The sequence below is a fragment of the Chiloscyllium punctatum genome, chromosome 14 (genome assembly GCF_047496795.1).
Source record: "Chiloscyllium punctatum isolate Juve2018m chromosome 14, sChiPun1.3, whole genome shotgun sequence".
Lineage (NCBI taxonomy): Eukaryota > Metazoa > Chordata > Chondrichthyes > Orectolobiformes > Hemiscylliidae > Chiloscyllium > Chiloscyllium punctatum.
In genome coordinates, this window is record NC_092752.1 from 40,162,880 (window position 1) to 40,181,185 (window position 18,306).

The 18,306-nt window shown below is 42.0% G+C and overlaps 1 protein-coding gene across 1 annotated transcript in view; it reads left to right on the plus strand.

The window, feature by feature from the left end:
- Positions 1 to 222: 222 nt before the first annotated feature.
- LOC140485741 (annexin A5-like) overlaps positions 223 to 18,306 on the plus strand; it is a 56,925-nt gene continuing 38,841 nt past the window's right edge. The window contains exons 1-3 of the mRNA XM_072584222.1: positions 223 to 448; positions 726 to 751; positions 14,644 to 14,728. Coding sequence (XP_072440323.1) covers positions 238 to 448; positions 726 to 751; positions 14,644 to 14,728 — 322 coding nt within the window. The 5' untranslated portion in view covers positions 223 to 237. The remainder of the gene's footprint in view (positions 449 to 725; positions 752 to 14,643; positions 14,729 to 18,306) is intronic.

The following is an 18,306-nucleotide window of genomic DNA, read 5'->3' on the forward strand; positions in this document are numbered from 1 at the left end:
CTGGAAACGCACAGCAGGTCAGGCAGCATCCGAGGAGCAGGCTGCCTGACTTGCTGTGCTTTTCCAGCAGCACACTCTCAACTCTGATCTGCAGACCTCACTGCCTCTTACGTGTGATAGCAGTCCTCGTGATGTGGCTTAGTGTGTGGGTGGGTGAGAATAAGGACATGGTCTCACGCCCTGAAATTGCTGAACTCGATATCAAGTCCAGGAACCTGCAGAGTTCACAAGTGGAAAATGAGGTGCTCCAGGAAAAGGTTGTCAAATCTTTCATCGAATAGAACTACAATTCCCAGCATTCGAAGCTCTTCATCTTACACTGTTTCCTCAGGCAGGGTGGGGTCTGCTGGAGTTGTACGACTTGGAAAGTATGAGCTCACACTTATAGTGGTTTTCGATATTCAGCTGTGCTTCTGCCTCACAAACCCCGAAGAAGCTCGGCTAAACAGTATGCCTTCATTGTTACTATACCTAATATTTTTTAAAAAACCAAACGTCGGTCTGGGGGAGGAATTGGTAATAGGAGGAAAAGTACAGAATGTCTCTGCTCAGTTTCACAGAATAGATGTAAACTTGTCTAGATTAGAATTGGGTTATATATTTGGATTTTAAAAAGTAAATCATGACCAAGATGAAACTTTGAAGTTACATTTTGTCGACGTGTTTTTATTACCGACGTTCTTGTTGTGATCGCTTCACTAATTTTATTTTTTTGTTTTGATTAGACTGGAAAATGGCATCGAAAGGGAAGGTAGGTCCAATATTTACACCAAGTTGAATGAAAAAGCTGCTGTTCGTTTACTGGCCATGTCAAGGCATAACTTTAACTACTTTTTACGTAGGAAACTATAAGTTATGTTGATAATACGAAACTGAATACTTGAGACCCCATTTTCCCCCACAGCTAATATTGAGCTGAAATGGGGAATTTGTTGAACTAGTTCCAAATATCTGAAAAAGTTCAAGAAAACTTGAATCCAGATAGGATGCGCGCCTCTAGAATTTTTATTTGGTGTTCATTTTTGCTTCGCTGTCTTTCCCAAACCAGCTTTACATTTTTCCAACTGTTAACTTACCACGGTCTGACTCTCTAGTGCTGGAAGTGTTTGGTGAGTATCAGAGGAGCGTTTAATGGAAAAAGGAGCACAAAAAAAACCCTGCTGGAATCTGGTTCAACGAAGATGGATTCCTGTCCTATTTCCCACTTTAGTCGGTTGAATTAAAGCTGGTTAAAATATTGCAATTCCAGATCAGCCCTGCCTGGAGACCGAACCTGAAACCACTATGATCAGCTTGGCTCGGATACTGAGTGGATGCAGCCTGAGCTGGGAGGTTGTGGTCCTGTGAGGGTGGGGCTGTTATATTTTGCTTTTTTTTAAAAAAAAACTCTGGAATTCATTTCTTTTGAGGTTTTGTTTTGATGCGATTACTGATTTCACTTAACTGGTGCCACTTTTTTTTTATTCAGCTGAGCGTTGTGCCTGATGTTTTAACCAGAGCAGCTTGCAGACTTAAGTAGGACCAAGTGTCAATTGGTGTGTGGCAGCTGTAAACTGTTTCAATCTAGCAGCTTGGCTATTGGTCCCAAAATCTCCTCTGGTGTTCAGTGTAGTCCCTCCAAAGCAAGGATTTGTGATAATGAGGTGTCATTTTTCTTGCTTTTATTAAGTAGTGAATCAGTAAAATATAGATCATAAACTTAGGTCATCCCTAATATTTGAGCCAGAGCTTTACTTGTCAATATAATAGCAGGTCAAAGAATACTACATTTGCAGAGTCAAGGGATATTTGTGACATTCTAAACAGAAATCCACTTATTTTCTCCAGCGTTTAATCTCCTTTGAAACGGATTGATAAACTGTCAGTTTAACTGGGCTTGCCATATTGGAACTATGCAGCCTTTCTCAATACTAGGGATTTTGGTTTGAGTTCCTGGCTCAGCCAGATACAGACAGGGGGGACTTTTATAATCATTGGCACTTTAGGACTCTAACTTAGTTAGATGCTGACATAAACCAGCAGCTAAAGTGGGTGCAAGAGTGTCCTCGTGCTTTCTCAACTTGTGTATCCCTCCTTCCTGACTAAAAGGATGGTTCCAACTGCTTCCTGATATTTGGCTCCTGTTCTCTCTCACCTGCATCTGACATCCTTGCTGCTGGCTACAGTGGAGTGAAAATAGCTTGAGCCTTTCACTGAAAACATGGTGCGGACCTCCACTCATCCCACGTTCTATCCACTTTACTCCCCTCTAAAGGGGCTATAATTTTTAAAAACTATTCTACTGGCACCTTTTTCTCTCCAAGATGCTAGATGCAAATTGGTCTGGCAACAGTCCAGTAATTCTCCAAAGAGCCTATCCCTCATATATATTTGACTAAAAAGCTTATACAAGATAGTATAGAAGCCAAACTCTATTTCTACATGAGCAGATCCAATCGAGAAGTAGCCACTGGGAAGTGGTCAGGAGCAGATTTGATGTTCTCCCTTCTAGAAGCCTTAAGGGCTGAGAGCAGTTGTATTGCCATCCTTAGTGGAAATGACCAACCGAGAGTAGATCTGGAAGTGAAAGTAGGAACTGATGTTCTGTGGAGCTCAGAGACTGTGGGACGGGTGGCAGTAAGTGGAGGTTGGATGCGAATATTTGTGGTTTTTATCAGTTTGGTAAATCTTCAAGTCACTGTAACAATGATATTCAGGCCAGTCATTCTATTTTCTAGTAACATTTTGTTTAATAATAACTATGCTCCTATTTCAATGAATTTAAATGTGGACTACAGTTCATATTATAATGCACACATCTAATTTTGTAGCTACAATTTTTTAAAAAGAAGCACGCGATGTTGTCTACCATTAGTGAATTTGCCCCAATCATCAATCACCTGTATAAGTGTATATTGTTATGATCCCAATTGATGATAATACTGAACAAGTCAGATTCATGAATAGAAATTGGTGTGAGAGATCGTATGTTTAATTTTTGCAGTTTGTTTAAAGTGATGGTTAATCATGGAGCCATATTTATGAGAGACAATTCTTAACACTGGTGCCCCGCAAAGCTGTGTACTCAGCCCTGTACAATACTACTTATGCGCAAGTTTGCTGATGACACCGCCATTGTAGTTTAGATTTCAACAATGAGATGGAATATAGGAAGGAGATTGAGTGCTTAACAGCATGGTACAAAGATGACAATCTCGCCATCAACACCAGCAAAATGAAGGAGCTGGTCATTGACTTAAGGAAGCGGAGTGGAGGACATGCCCCCAATCTGCATCAAAGGCGCTGAGGTGGAGATTGTCAAGTTCTTGGGAGTCACAGTCACCAACAATCTGCCCTGGTCCCCCACCCACATTGACACTATAGCTAAGGAAACACAGTATGTCCATAAAGACACTTACAAATTTTTATAAATGCACCGTAGAAAGCATCCTAACTGGATGCATCAGCGTGGTACGGCCACTGCTCTTCCCAAGTCTGAAAGAAACTACAGAGAGTCGTGAACACAGCTCAGTCCATCACACAAACCAGTCTCCCATCCATTGACTTCTTCATAACGAAAGACTCCTCCCACGCAAGTTAGACTCTCTTCCATCTGTCAGAAGATAAAAGTTTGAATGCACGTTTGGAAAGATTCAGGGACAGCTTCTACCCTGCTATTTTCAGACTTCTGAATGGACCTCTTAAATGTTACTGTTGATCTCTCTGCACCATCTTGGCAGCTGTAACCTGTATCTTGCACTCTGTTCTGTTACTCTGATGCACTTGTACAGCATGAATCTGCCTGTAAAGCACATAAGACAACACTTTGCACATTACTCTGTACACGTGACAGTAATCAAACTAATGAAATCAAACACCAAATGTTCTTCAACCTATATTCTGTTGTTGATCACAAAAGAGGAATTAAATGAATGGATGGAATTGTCCAATTTATTCTGGTTATAGCCAAGATACCCCAAATTATTAGGCTCCCGAGAGAGAATACCATCTATATCTGGATTTCTTCTGCCCTGTTCTATTTTTCTCTTTTCTTTCCCCTCGGTACCTACACTGAGATTCTGTGTGTAATTACATTTAATTTCACTGCACTTAATTTGCAAAACTCAGTTATTTATAAATAACTGATAAATTTATAAATTAATGCCAGGCTCACCGACAGAGACTTGTCACAACTACAACATGTTACTATGTTGAAAAAGTATTACTGTATTTGTCCAGGAGTCAATGAATTTCACATAATATAGGAAGCTGGACAGAATTGGGATTTCAAAGTAGATTACTGAGCATAAATAAAAGTACATTTAATATTCTTATTGATCTCAGTCAGCTTTTTTACACACTTCCTGAAAGTATCAGATTAGCTTTCTAGCTTTTTCAGAATTTAAAATACATGAAATTAAGTAGAATCGTGTTTGCTTCTTCAAATTGAATTAACTATTCTATTATTTGAATTAAAAGGAGTCAGAGGGTTGGACAACAAAGAATCTAAATCATGTAGAAATGTACTCTACATACCTTGGCTGTATATCAATTAATTTATATCATTTGGTTTGAAGGTAATAGGCAGAGGATGATGATGGAGAGTTGTTTTGCAGACTGGAGGCCTGTGACCAGTGGTGTGCCATAAGGATAGATGCTGGGTCCACTGCTTTTTGTCACTTCTGTAAATAATTTGGATGTGAATACAGGAGGTATAACTAGTATGTTTGCACATCACACCAAAATTGGTGGTGTAGTGGACAGTCAGGAAGGTTACCTCGGAGTAAAATGGAACCTTGATCTGATGGAGTGGCAAATGGAATTTAATGTAGATAAACATGAGTGTTGAATTTAGGTAAGGCAGATCAGGGCAGGACATATACACTTAATGGTCCTGGGAGTGTTGCTGAACTAAGAAACCTTGGAGTGCAGGTTCATAGCTCCTTGAAAATGGTGTTGCAGGTAGATAGGATAGTGAAGAAGTCATTTGGTATGCTTTCCATTATTGGTCAGTGGATTAAATATAGGTGTTGAGAGGTCATGTTGCAGCTATACAGGACATTGATTAGGCCACTTTTGGAATATTGCATGCAATTCTGGTCTCCTTCCTATCGGAAAGATGTTGTTGAACTTGAAAGGATTCAGATAAGATTTACAAGGATGTTGCCAGCGTTGGAGGGTTTGAGCTACAAGGAGAGGCTGAATAGGCTGGAATGTCAGAAGCTGAGGGCTGACTTTATAGAAGTTTATAATATCTTGAGGGGCATGGATGAAGTGAATAGTGAAGGATTTTTTTCCCTGGGGTGGGGGGAGTTCAAAACTAGAGGGCATAGGTTAAAGGTGAGAGCGGAAAGATTTAAAAGGGACCAGAGGAGCAAATGTTTCACACAGAGGATGGTATGTGTATGGAATGAGCTGCCAGAGGAAATAATGGAGGCTGGTACAATTACAACATTTAAAAAAACATCTGGATGGGTTTATGAGTAGGAAGAGCTTAGATGGATATGGAGCAAATGCTGGCCAATAGGTTTAGATTTGTTTGGGATACCTGGTCAGTGTGGACGAGTTGGACGGAAGGGTCTGTTTCTGTGCTGCACATCTCTATGTCTGTAACGGAGCAATATCCTGATTAGTGCTTCTGATGAACAAGGTATGGTGTTTGGACAGGAAACTACAGAAGATACTAGCCATGTACAGTACTTTTCAGTTGAGTTGTTAATTCCACTAATAATAATTAATAATAATTCTACATCCTTGTTCACCTCTGTTATTGTGCTCTTTCTGTCTCTCTGAACAAATGTAAAAGCCCAATGCTCCATTGTTCTTTGAGGTCATGTGTGTATTCATTGGTAGGAGCAAGTGGAATCTGCCCCTCTCGAATCTTTTTGCCCTGAGTTATAATCTCTTTCCCCTTCCCAGCAGCAGATCATAGGCTGCTTACCATGCCAAACGTAGGGTCTGTTTAGACACCAGAATTAAAACCTTGAGTGTTGCTGGGAAAAAATAGACATTTTGTCAAAGCTTTTTTTTCTTGCATTCATCACAACCGTTTGCAAGAATACGAAGTTAAGAGAAAAACCAGCATTTGTATGGCATGAAGGAGTGCTGGTTTTTCAGCAAGTGGATCCTGATTTGTAAAGGTGTTGCAGTGGAGAATGTGCCAATTAATGATTTGGATCGTTAGCAGCTAAGCTTTGTCTAAGTTTATAAACCAGACAGGTTGACTCTGGTCAGAGTATTGCCTGAGGAAACAAATAAAATACACAAAAAGCTGTTTGTCGAACTGAATCAGAGCCAGTGAGTAAGCACATTCTCTTTCTGTCTGAAAAGATGAGTCTAGCAGCTTTCGGTACATTTCCGGGGCACCACTGCTGAGTCTGATTGATGATCCTAAATTGGTTGTCACTGTAAATGTTAGCACACTTAGTATTATCCAGCAGATGATGTTCAACTGCACAATCTTCTCAAAAGTTGCGCACTGCCTTGTGAGTTGCAGATGTTTGAGCTGTTTGGATATGGCCCATACTTTGCTTGTTGCTCACAGCTGAAGGGTGATGTTGTTTGATAAAATGTGCCAGTCTTTGGGACGTACTGTGCACATTTGTGACATCACACTGGCACTGACATTCACTCGTTTGTCTGGTAAGCAGAATATCTTTGAGGCTTGACAGACGCTTCCTGTTTGTGGTAGACCCCACACTTGTTGCTACTGCATAGTAGTATGATGGCACAGCTGCTGAAATCTTTGAGATACCTTACCTTTCCAGTGTAATTTGAGTTGGAGCTGAAAAAGCGCAGCAGGTCAGGCAGCATCCAGGGAGCAGGAGAATCGACGTTTCGGGCATGAGCCCTTCTTCAGGAATGAGGAGAGTGTGCCAAGCAGGCTAAGATAAAAGGTAGGGAGGAGGGACTTGGGGGAGGGGCGTTGGAAATGCGATAGGTGGAATGAGGTCAAGGTGAGGGTGATAGGCTGGAGTGGGGGTGGGGGCGGAGAGGTCAGGAAGAAGATTGCAGGTTAGGAAAGTGGTGCTGAGTTTGAGGGTTGGGACTGAGACAAGGTGGGGGGAGGAGAAATGAGGAAACTGGAGAAATCTGAGTTCATCCCTTGTGGGTGGAGGGTTCCTAGGCGGAAGATGAGGTGCTCTTCCTCCAGCCGTCGTGTTGCCATGGTCTGGCGATGGAGGGGTCCAAGGACCTGCATGTCCTTGGTGGTGTGGGAGGGGGAGTTGATGTGTTGGGCTACGGGGTGGTTGGGTTGGTTGGTCCGGGTGTCCCAGAGGTGTTCTCTGAAACGTTCCGCAAGTAGGCGGCCTGTCTCCCCGATGTAGAGGAGGCCACATCGGGTGCAGTGGATGCAATAAATGATGTGTGTGGAGGTGCAGGTGAATTTGTGGCGGATATGGAAGGCTCCCTTGGGGCCTTGGAGGGAAGTAAGGGGGGAGGTGTGGGCGCAAGTTTTGCATTTCTTGTGGTTGCAGGGGAAGGTGCCGGGAGTGGAGGTTGGGTTAGTGGGGGGTGTGGACCTGACGAGGGAGTCACGGAGGGAGTGGTCTTTTCGGAATGCTGATAGGGGAGGGGAGGGAAATTTATCCCTGGTGGTGGGGTCCGTTTTGGATGTGGCGGAAATGATGTATATGGAGGTTGGTGGGGTGGTAGGTGAGGACCAGTGGGGTTCTGTCCTGGTGGCGATTGGAGGGGCGGGACTCAAGGGTGAAGGAGCGGGAAGTGGAGGAGATGCGGTGGAGGGCATCATTGATCACGTCTGGGGGGATATTGCGGTCTTTGAAGAAGGAGGCCATCTGGGTGGTACGGTATTGGAACTGGTCCTCCTGGGAGCAGATGTGGTGGAGACAAATTCTCCTAATTTGAGTTGGAACCAAGGTTTCATGAACAAGAGTGACCAACTTTAGGACCTTTCAGGAGTTTGTGTGATAGAAAGAAAGAAATGATCAGATCAGGGTGGCCTTGTTAAGTTTTTGAAGTGCATTATTTCAGCATCAAGTTTGCAGGGTGCACAAATGGCTCAGGCCCTAGTTGTAATGTTTCTGATAAGGTCTTTCTGGCATCATGAGGAATAGTAGGAATCCCAATGTGTGTACTGACCAATGAGGGTACACTGTAATAGAAAATCACCTGTCCAACTCGCAATGAGAACATTGAAGAAAGGTAACTCATTTGACTGTTCCAGTTCAAATGTGAATTTAAGCAGGAGGTGAAGTCCAGTAAGATATGTAAGGAAATTCTTATATTCAGCTACGCATTCAACCAAATATACCACCAACATTTTGGAAGTGGCAAGAGATCCAAGGGTGGCTGCAATTCCACTGAAGGTGTGTTTCTCGTGGAATCTAATTGGGGATCCCATGGCAACAACATGAATGTACATGTTTCTATTAAAACCAATCTGTGTCTCATTATCAAAACATTTGGAAATGAAAACCGGCACAGTTCTGTCTTTTTTCACCACTATGTTATAAAAAACTTAGCTGTGCCTTGAACTGTCTTATTGCTACACTGAAATGTACAAGTTCTGTACTACCAAATGACTGCTTAAAACCTTATTCTGTTTGAAATGAGTTGGATTCAGATTACCTTACTTCAAGTGTTCATGCTAGAGCTGGCTACAACCTAAACCTAAACACTGGCCTCTTTTTATAATATTGCTGATATCTGGAATGAATTATGATGTCTTTGTGTACCTAAATATTGAAAGCCACACGCATTCCTCTCTTTGTGTACTCTTGAAGCTTATTGATTTTAAGCAGCATTAAATATGCTTTGATTGCATTAACAGCTTTATCATAAATTACTGACTACTTTGCCAGACTTGCTACAGTCTTACTGGGTGTGTTGGTAAAATGACAGCAACATGAGTAATCTGAGTTATCCGATATAGCATTAGTGAGAGTCATTCTCTGAATTTTGCAGTTGCTAATAAAAAAAGTAAGAAAGAACTAAATACTGAACTGAGTGTGAGCCATGAAGATCCTCCGCATAGAATTGCACTTTTAAGTAGCTTGCTGTTAAACTAGGAAGATCTTGAAAGAGATCCATCTGCGTGGATCCCTGAAAGTTGCCACCCAAGTTGATAGGGTTGTTAAGAAGGCAAACGGTGTGTTAGTTTTTATTGGTAGTGGGATTGAGTTTCGGAGCCACGACGCCATGCTGCAAACTGTACAAAACTCTGATGCAGCCACACTTTTGGAGTATTGCGTGCAGTTACTGTATTATAGGAACGATGTGGAAGCTTTAGAAAGGGTTCAGAGGAGACTTAGCAGAATGTTGCCTGGTATGGAGGGAATGCCTAATGAGGCTATTTTTTGTGAGAGAACCAGGTTGAGAGGTGACTTAATTGAGATGTATAAGATAATCAGAAAGTTAGATAGGGTGGACAGTGAGAGCCTTTATCCTCAAATGGTGATGGCTAGCATAAGGGGACATAGCTTTAAATTGAGGTGTGATTGATATAAGACAGATGTCAGAGGTAGTTTCTTTACTCAGAGCAGTAGGCGTGGAACACACTGCCTGCAATAGTAGTAGACTTGCCAACTTTAAGGGCATTAAATGGTCATTGAATAAACATATGGATGAAAATGAAATAGTGTAGGTTAGATGGGCTTCAGATTGGTTCCACAGGTCGGCGCAACATCAAGGGCCTATACTGCGCTGGAATGTTCTATGTTCTAACTTGCATATTTTGCATTATAGAAGAATGGGAGGTTGATTCAAGTCTGCCTTTGAATGGAATTTTATCCCATAAGGTCATAAAACAAAGGAGTATAATTAGGCTATTCAGCAAATCGATTGCCATTCAGTCATGTCTGATATGTCTTTCATTCTCTTACCTTCTCCCCATGAGCCTTCATTTCTCGATTGATAAGAGAATCATTTAATATATGTCCTAAATACACTTAATGACTTGGCCTCAATGGGTTGCAGAGATTCATCACCCTCTGGCTGAAGAAATTACTCCTCATCTGAGTTCTAAAGGGTTGTCCCTTCACTCTGAGGCTGTGGCCTTGGGCCCTAGTCTGTCCTACCAATGGAAACATCATTTCCATGTTCAGTCTTTGCATGCCTCTCAGTATTCTGTAAGTTTCCAGATTACCCACCCCACCATCTTTTGAAATACCATCAGGACTACAGAGTACAACAAGCCTTTCATCCATGGCATCATTACTGTAAACTTCCTCTGGGAACTCCCCCCCACCCCCCCATCTCCCCAATGCTAGCAAGTTCTTCCTTCAATTTGGGGCCCAAAATAGGTCAATGCTTTCAATATGGTCTGACTAGAGCTTTGTACGGCCTCAGCAGTGCATCCCTCTCTTGTATTCTAGCCCCCTCAAAATGAATGCTAACATTGTATGTGTCTTCCTAACTGCCAACTGAATCTGCATTGTTAACCTTAAGATAATCCTGAACTCGGAGGCTGAAGGCCTTTTTTGTGCTTCAGGTTTCCGAAGCTTTTCTCCATTTAGAAAATGGTCTCTGCCTCTGTTTTTCCGACCAAAGTGCATAACTTTACACTTCCCCACATTTATATTCCAGAAGAAAGTGAGGACTGCAGATGCTGGAGAGTCAGAGTCAGAAGGTGTGGCATTGGAAAAGTACAGCATCCAAGCAGCAGGAGAGGCGATTGTCCTCCTTTGATACTGCCTGATTTTCTGTGCTTTTCCAACGCCTTGCTTTTTGACCCTGACATTATGGTCCAGCTCCAGGATATCTCTGCAGGGGCTTTTTGGGGTAGTGTCCTAGGCTCCAACCATCTTCAGTTGCTTCATAAATGACCTTCCCTCCGTAATGGGTCAGAAGTGGGGATGTTTACTGATCATTGCAGTGTTCAGTACCATTTGCAACAATTCGGATGCTGAAACGGTTCATATTCAGATGCAACAAGATCTGGACAATATCCAGCCTTGGGCTGGTAAGTGGCAAGTAACATGTATGCTACACAAATGCCAGGCGATGACCATCTCCAATAAGAGCCAATCAAACCACCACCCCTTGATATTCAGAACTCCCCATTATCAACATCCTGGGAGGTTACTGTTGTTCAGAAACTCGACTGGACTTGCCATATTAACACAGTGGCTACAAGAGTAAATCAGAGGCTAGAATACTGTGGCAAGTGACTTTCACCTCCTGACTACTAAAGCCTGTCCAACATCTTCAAGGGCCTAAGGCAGGAGTATGATGGCATACTGCCCACTTGCCTGGATGGATGCAGCACCATCTAGGACAAAACAGCCCACTTTTTTAGGGCCACATCCAGAAGCATTCACTCCTTCCACCACCAATACTCAGCAGCAGCAGTGAGCACTATCTACAAAAGTCACCAATGACAGCACATTCCAAACCTTCCATCTAGAAGGACAAGGGCAGTAGATACATGGGACCATCCCCACTTCAAGATCTTCTCCAAAACCCTGACTTGGAAATATATCAGCGTTCCTTCACAGCTGGGCCAAAATTCTGGAATTCCCTCCCTAAGGCATTGTGGGTCAATCTACACCACATGGATTGCAGCAGTTCAGAAGGCAGCTCACCACCACTTTCTGACAGGCAACTAGGGACAGGCAATAAATGCTGACCAGCCAGTGATGTCAATGTTCCACAAATGATTTGATAAAAAAAACTCTGCCACTTCTTTGCATATTCTCTAGCCTGTCCAAGTCTTTCTACAGCCTCCCCACTTCCTCAACAAGACCTGTCCCTCCACCTATCTTTGTGTCACCCGCAAATTTGACAACCATGTCCTCAATTCCTTGGTCCAGATCATTATATATAGCACAAATAATTTGTCCCTGACACTGACCACTGCGGAACTTCACTCATCACCAGCTGCCATCCTGAAAATGACTCCTTCAATCCTTTCTGCCAGTCAGCCAATCCTCTGTCCATGCCCGTTGTTTGCCCTGAACACCATGGGCTTGTTTAAAATCTTATTTCGCAGCCCCCCCCCCCACCTCATGCAGCACCTTGTCAAAGGCCTTCAGGATATCCAAATAGATCCCATCCACTGGCTCTCCATCAATAACTCCTCAAAGAATTCTAACAAATTTGTCAGGCATGACCTCCCCTTGATGAAGGCATGCTGGCTCCATCCTTGTTTTATCATACTTCACAATCTCATCCTTAATAATTGGACTCTCAAATCTTACCAACAGCACTGGCAGACTAACTGGCCTGTAATTTCCTGTCTTCTGCCTCCCTCCCTCCTTTTTAAACAGGGATGTTACGTTAGCTATTTTTCAGTCCTCAGGCACCCTCCCTGACTGCAGTGATTCCTGAAAAGTCGCCAACAATGCCTGCACAATCTCCTCAATTGCCTCCTTCAGAACAATAGGGTGTAGGCCATCTGGTCCAGGTGATGTACTCACCTTCTTCAAACCTTCCCCAGCATCGTTTCCTCAATGATGGCCACTACACTCACCTGTGCCCCTGAGTCTTTTGACATTCTGCTATGCTGCTAGTGTATTCCATCATGAAGACTGACGCCAAGTGCCTATTCAGCTCCTCAGAAATTTCTTCCTTCCCCATTGCAATTTCTCCAGCCTCTTGCTTTACAGTCCAATGCCCACACTTCCCTCTGTCTTACCATTTCGACATCTAAAAACATTCTTGCTATATCCTTTTATATCATTAGCTACCTTACTCTCATATTTTATCTTCTCATCCTTTATTGGTTTTTTTTAGTTATCCTCTGCTGTTTTTTTGAAAGGATTCCCAAAACTCTGGCTTCCCACTTCAACATGTCAAGTTACCAAAATTTCATTTGGTGAAGAACAACAGTAATAACAGCAGTCAGGAGTAATAATAAGTTTACACCTCTTGTCTTTGTCCAGATGGCCTATAATTTTGAACCTCCATCAAACTCTCTCAACCTCTCCTTAATTAACTAGTAACTGAACTCCCTCATTGCAAGAACCATTCTCAAGAATCTTTTCTGCGCCCTCTTTCCACAGTGTGCCCAGAGTTGAACACACTGCTCCAGGCCAAAGTTTATAAAGTTACAGCTACACAAATCAGAACAATTGGTGCGTTAAACACTAAAATAAGGAATTGCGCATGCTGGAAATCTTTCTCCAGTACTTCAATGACATAGATGCATCCCTCTCTTGGAATTGAAAAATGTTTATCAATTTTACCTCCCAGTTTTCCTCTTCACCTGATCCGTCTCTGACTGCTTCCTTCCCCTCCTCGACATCTCTGGGGATGTTTTCATTTCTGGGGATAAGCTAGCCACCAATATTCACTACGAATCCAGGCCCTCTGTTACCTGGACTGTACATTCTCACCCCCTGAATGAAGGAAAGATTCCATTCCGTTCTCCCAGTTTCTCTAACTCTGTCATATCTGTTCTGATGATGCCCCCTTCCATGGTGGGGGGTGGCCTCGATCCTTTCCAACTTTTTCCTCGATTCAAGGATACCCTACCACCGTAGCTGACACAGCCCTTAACCCCTATTGGACCGTTTCCCGCACATCTGCCCTCCCCCCTTAACTGCCCCCCTCCAATACTGATAGGGTCTCTGGTCCTCACTTTCCACCCATCAACATCCACATCCAAAGGTTTATAAGCCACCATTCCTTCCACCACCAGACATCCATTTTTTTTCACCTCCCTCAATGGTAACTCTGCTTTCTCTCCTCAGAAGCTGCCTGATCTACTGAGTTTTTTGCAATTTCTGATTGTTTTCAGATTTCTAGTATCTGCAGTCCTTTGTTTTTATTACAACTGGTGAGGCAGGTTTATTACTCCAGTGAAAAGCAAACAAAACGTTGGGCTGAACCAGTGTTTTATCAGACTCCAAATCCCAGGTTTTTGTGCATTTTATTAACTGCATTCTCAACCTGTCCTGCCACCTTTTAATGGTTTATGTGCATTTATCCTCCAGCTCCTCTGCTTCTGTTAAAATTTTATCTTTTATATTGTATTACTTCTCCTCATTCTTCCTGCCAAAATGGATCACTTCATCTTTTTCCTTTGTATTAAATTTAATTTATAATTTGTCGAATACTTCAGCAATCTGTTTCTCTCCTCTTCAAGCTAATCACTGTTCTTAGTAGCACCACCTTGAGGGAAATTGGAGATGGTCAATAAATGCTGATCTAACCAATGATGGCCACATCCATGAATGAATTTTTAAACATTTATATTTTTGTGCTAATCTGTTGGCAATAAATTTGCAAAATATACGAGGATTGTTCTTTTGTTGTGGCTGGTCAGAATCGCCGAGAGCATTGACATGACGGACAAATTAGCTACAGTGTCTAATTTGTTTGGTGTGTTTAAAAGGTGGTTGTTGGGGGAGCAGGGTTTGGCGTACTGGCACACGCTTTAATGGAACTATGCAAAGTTAGCCAAAATTCACCACCACAAAGATTAAGCCGTTTGCCCTGTACTAAATATGAATGATATTTAGTACAGGTTGTCTTTTCTAGAACTAAGGGAGTGCATTTCAGTTGGGTGAAGTTATGAGTCTGTCCAGTACTGCTAAGGTGTACACTGAAAAATCAATCTGTAAATAACTCAGCTGCAGTCCTAAAATTTGTAGCGTGTATTACTTTAAAGCTGGTTGTTAGAGGCAAAGAACAAAAAGGGGCTTTGTTTGTAGTCTTCTATATATTAAGAGAAAGTAACTAATTCCTTTTGCTGTCCAGACTACAAGGGGAACCATTAAGGACTATCCAAATTTTGATGCAAACCATGATGCTGAGGTGCTTAGAAAAGCAATGAAAGGACTGGGTAAGTATTCTCTTTATTAATACCAATTTTGGATATGTATGAACCCAAACTATATCCATTTATTTTGTCATCGTTTTTGTGTTTAGAGTTTACCAGCCATCAGCCTCTATTGCCAGTTTGTCACTGCCCTGCTATTGGAGACCAGTTCAGTTGACAATATCCCACAAAGCCCAGATTGTGCACTGGCTTCTGGCATCTTGGGAGTTCAAGGTTATTTGGTAAAGGAACTGTGATCCTTTGGGTTTAAGGTCCTATACTTTAATCTGCAGATGACCTCAAACTATATCCCCCTTTTTGTTGTTTCTGATCTTGATGACAATTATAGTGGATAATTTCCATTTGTATGAGACTTACTTCCATCTTGGCAAGGTCTCCAAATACTTTGCTTGTAATTCATTACTTTTATAAAAAGCAAATGCAAGATGGTATTTAGCACACTCCCCAAACTTCATAAGTTAAACTGTTTGGCTGTAGCTGAGGGAGGAATGTGTTGCTGGAAAAGCGCAGCAGGTCAGGCAGCATCCAAGGAACAGGAGCATTGACGTTTTGGGCATAAGCCCTTCTTCAGGAATGAAGAAGCCCTGAAGAAGGGCTTATGCCCGAAACGTCGATTCTCTTGTTCCTTGGATGCTGCCTGACCTGCTGCGCTTTTCCAGCAACATATTCTCAGCTCTGATCTCCAGCATCTGCAGTTCTCACTTTCTGCTCCCTGAGGGAGGAATGTAAACACCAATACAGCAGAATGGTTTGCTTGTGCTAAGTAGTATGAGAAGATCTTTATAAGTGAACTGAGTCTTTATCCAGGATTTACAGGACTTAGCCATCTCGTTCAAATGGTCCAAAAAGATCTAACAATGCAGCTGGTCCTCCGTGTTAGACCAGATTTTAAATCTAAACTATATGCATATATTCCAGATATAGCTTAAACCACATGATTTCTTCTTGTTTCATTAAGTATTTTATAGCTTAACAGTACAGCTCAGAAGGAGGCCATTCAACCCATTATGTCTGCATTGGCTCTCCAAATGAGCCGTCCTTTAGCGCCATTCCCCATTTTTAGTTTATAATCCTATACGCTCTTTTTTTTTTGTCTAACCATCTTTTGAATACTTTGAACCTGCTTCCACAACAGGCCCATTCCAAAGCTTAACCAGTTGCTATGTAAAAAGGTATTTTTCATATTTTGCTTTTTACCATTTTACCAAATATTTGAAGTCAGCGCCGTCTTGTTTTTAATCCTTTCACAAATGGGAACAATTTCTCTCTTTCCTCCATGAGGTACTAGATCCATTATGATTTTGAACACTTCCATATGACTTCCCCTTGGCTTGCTTCTCTCCAAATAAACCAGCTCTAAGTTCTCCAATCTATCTTCCAAACTGGGGTACCTCAGCCCTGGAGCCGTTCTCGTGACTATTTTCTGCACTCTCTCTCCAATGCCTTCACATCCTTCTTAAAATGTGGCTGCCAAATTAGATGCAATACTCCTGCTGAGACCAAACTAGCATTTTGTATAAGTTCAACACAACCTCTTTGTTCATGAATTCTATGCCTCTGTTAATAAACTGTCCTGCCATCTTCAATGACTAAGAGTAAATATACATCCAGTCTCCGCTCCTGCATCTACTTTAAAATTATTTACTTTTATGTTGTCTCTGTATTGAACTTGCCGTCTATTTGTCCATTCCACCAACTGATCTGTGCCTCTTTGAAGTTCAGCACTACCCTCATAACAGTTCACAATGCTTTCAAATTTTGTCTTGTCCACAAGCATTTTAATGGGGCCCTGTACACCAAGGGCATTAATATATATAAAGGAAAACAAGGTCAGTGCTGACTTCTGGAAGCTCTACGACAAATCTTCCTCCAGCCTGAAAAGAATTCCATTAGCCACCACTCTCCATTTCCAGTCACTCGGCTAATTTTCTATCAATGTCATTACTGTCTGTTTTATTCCAGAGGCTATAAAACCTTACTCATTAAAAAAAAGTTGTGTGGCTCATGTCAAATACATTAACAAAGTTCCTGTGCACCACATCGACACTGTTATCCTCATCAATCCTCACTCTCTTACCTCCATCAAAGAAGCTCCAAATTACTTGGAACAGATTTTCCCCATTTAAAAAAAAATCTGTGCTAGATTTTCTTTAATATATTTGGCCAGGTGACTGTTACTTCTGGCTTGATTTATTGTTTCTAGAAACTTCCCTTTCACTGAAAATAAACTGATAGACCTCTAATTGCTGAACCCATCATTAAACTTTTTCAGGCAAGGGTGTACCATTTGCAATTCTCCACTTCTCTCGCATCACCTCTGAATCTAAGGAAGACTGAATAATCACTGTCAGTGCTTCTGCAAATTTCCACTCTCATTTCTGTTAGTGGGCAGTACAGTGGCTCAGTGGTTAGCACTGCTGCCTCACAGCACCAGGGTTCCAGGTTCAATTCCAGCCTTGGGCAGCTGTCTGTGTGGAGTTTGCCCATTCTCCCCGTGTCTGCGTGGGTTTCCTCTGGGCGCTCCGATTTCCTCCCACAGTCCAAAGATGTGTGGGTCAGGTGAATTGGCCATGTTAAATTGCCCATAGTGTTAGACATTGTGTTAGGTGCATTTTCTAACAGTGTTAGGTGCATTAGTCAGAGGGGGGGTGGGTTGGTCTTCGGAGGGTCGGTGTGGACTTGTTGGGCCAATTCTCTGTAGGGAATCTAATCTATATTTGAGTGCATCATCCCTTGACCTGGTGTGTTATCCACTTTTGAGTCCAGGCAAGCCAATCCAATAGCTCCTCCTGATCAATCTTAATCCTTTCAAGTGTTTGACTTCCTATTCCGCCATAGTTTGAACAGCACTTTCTTTCTTGGAACGGCATGTGCAAAGTATTTATTTCGATACTTCAGCCATGTCTCCTTCTGTAAGTCACCTTTTTGGTCTATGCTTGGCCCTGCTTTTACGTTTTCTATCCTTTTGATGTGCCTGATGAAAGCTTTACATTCTGTTTTATATTGCTTACCAGTCTCTCTTTCATATTCTCTTTTCTATTTTTTCACTTCCCCTAATGAAACTTGTATATTGAGCTTCATTTGCAAAAGAGACAATATGTTTCCTGAACATTGCCTGTTGCACTGTGGTTTCTTCCGAATTACATACCTGAGGCTCCATATATTTTCTAGACTTCTGATGTCCAGATAATTTATCTTGTATTGGTATTTTACTTGCACTAGTCAAACTGTGAATTTGTACCATTATTAGGAAAAAAAAGAATGCTGTTCCTAACTTAATTAATGCCTTCTATGTGTTTTACAGAACAGAGAAGTGGCAAAATAAAAAGTTTCCAGATGTGCCCATTGTAACCAATTAACACCATTTATTTAGTTTTGGGCACTGAATCTTGGGAAAGACAGGTTTTTAGGGTTGAGGACAACAGAAAACGCCAAGGTCTAACAAGTTAATTAAGAAAGAGGTTAAAAATGGAAAGAACTGCAGATGCTAGAAATCAGGAACAAAAACAGGTTGATGGATAGTCTCAGCAGGCCAGCCCGTGTCTGCAGAGAGAAATCAGAGTTAACATTTTCAGGATCAG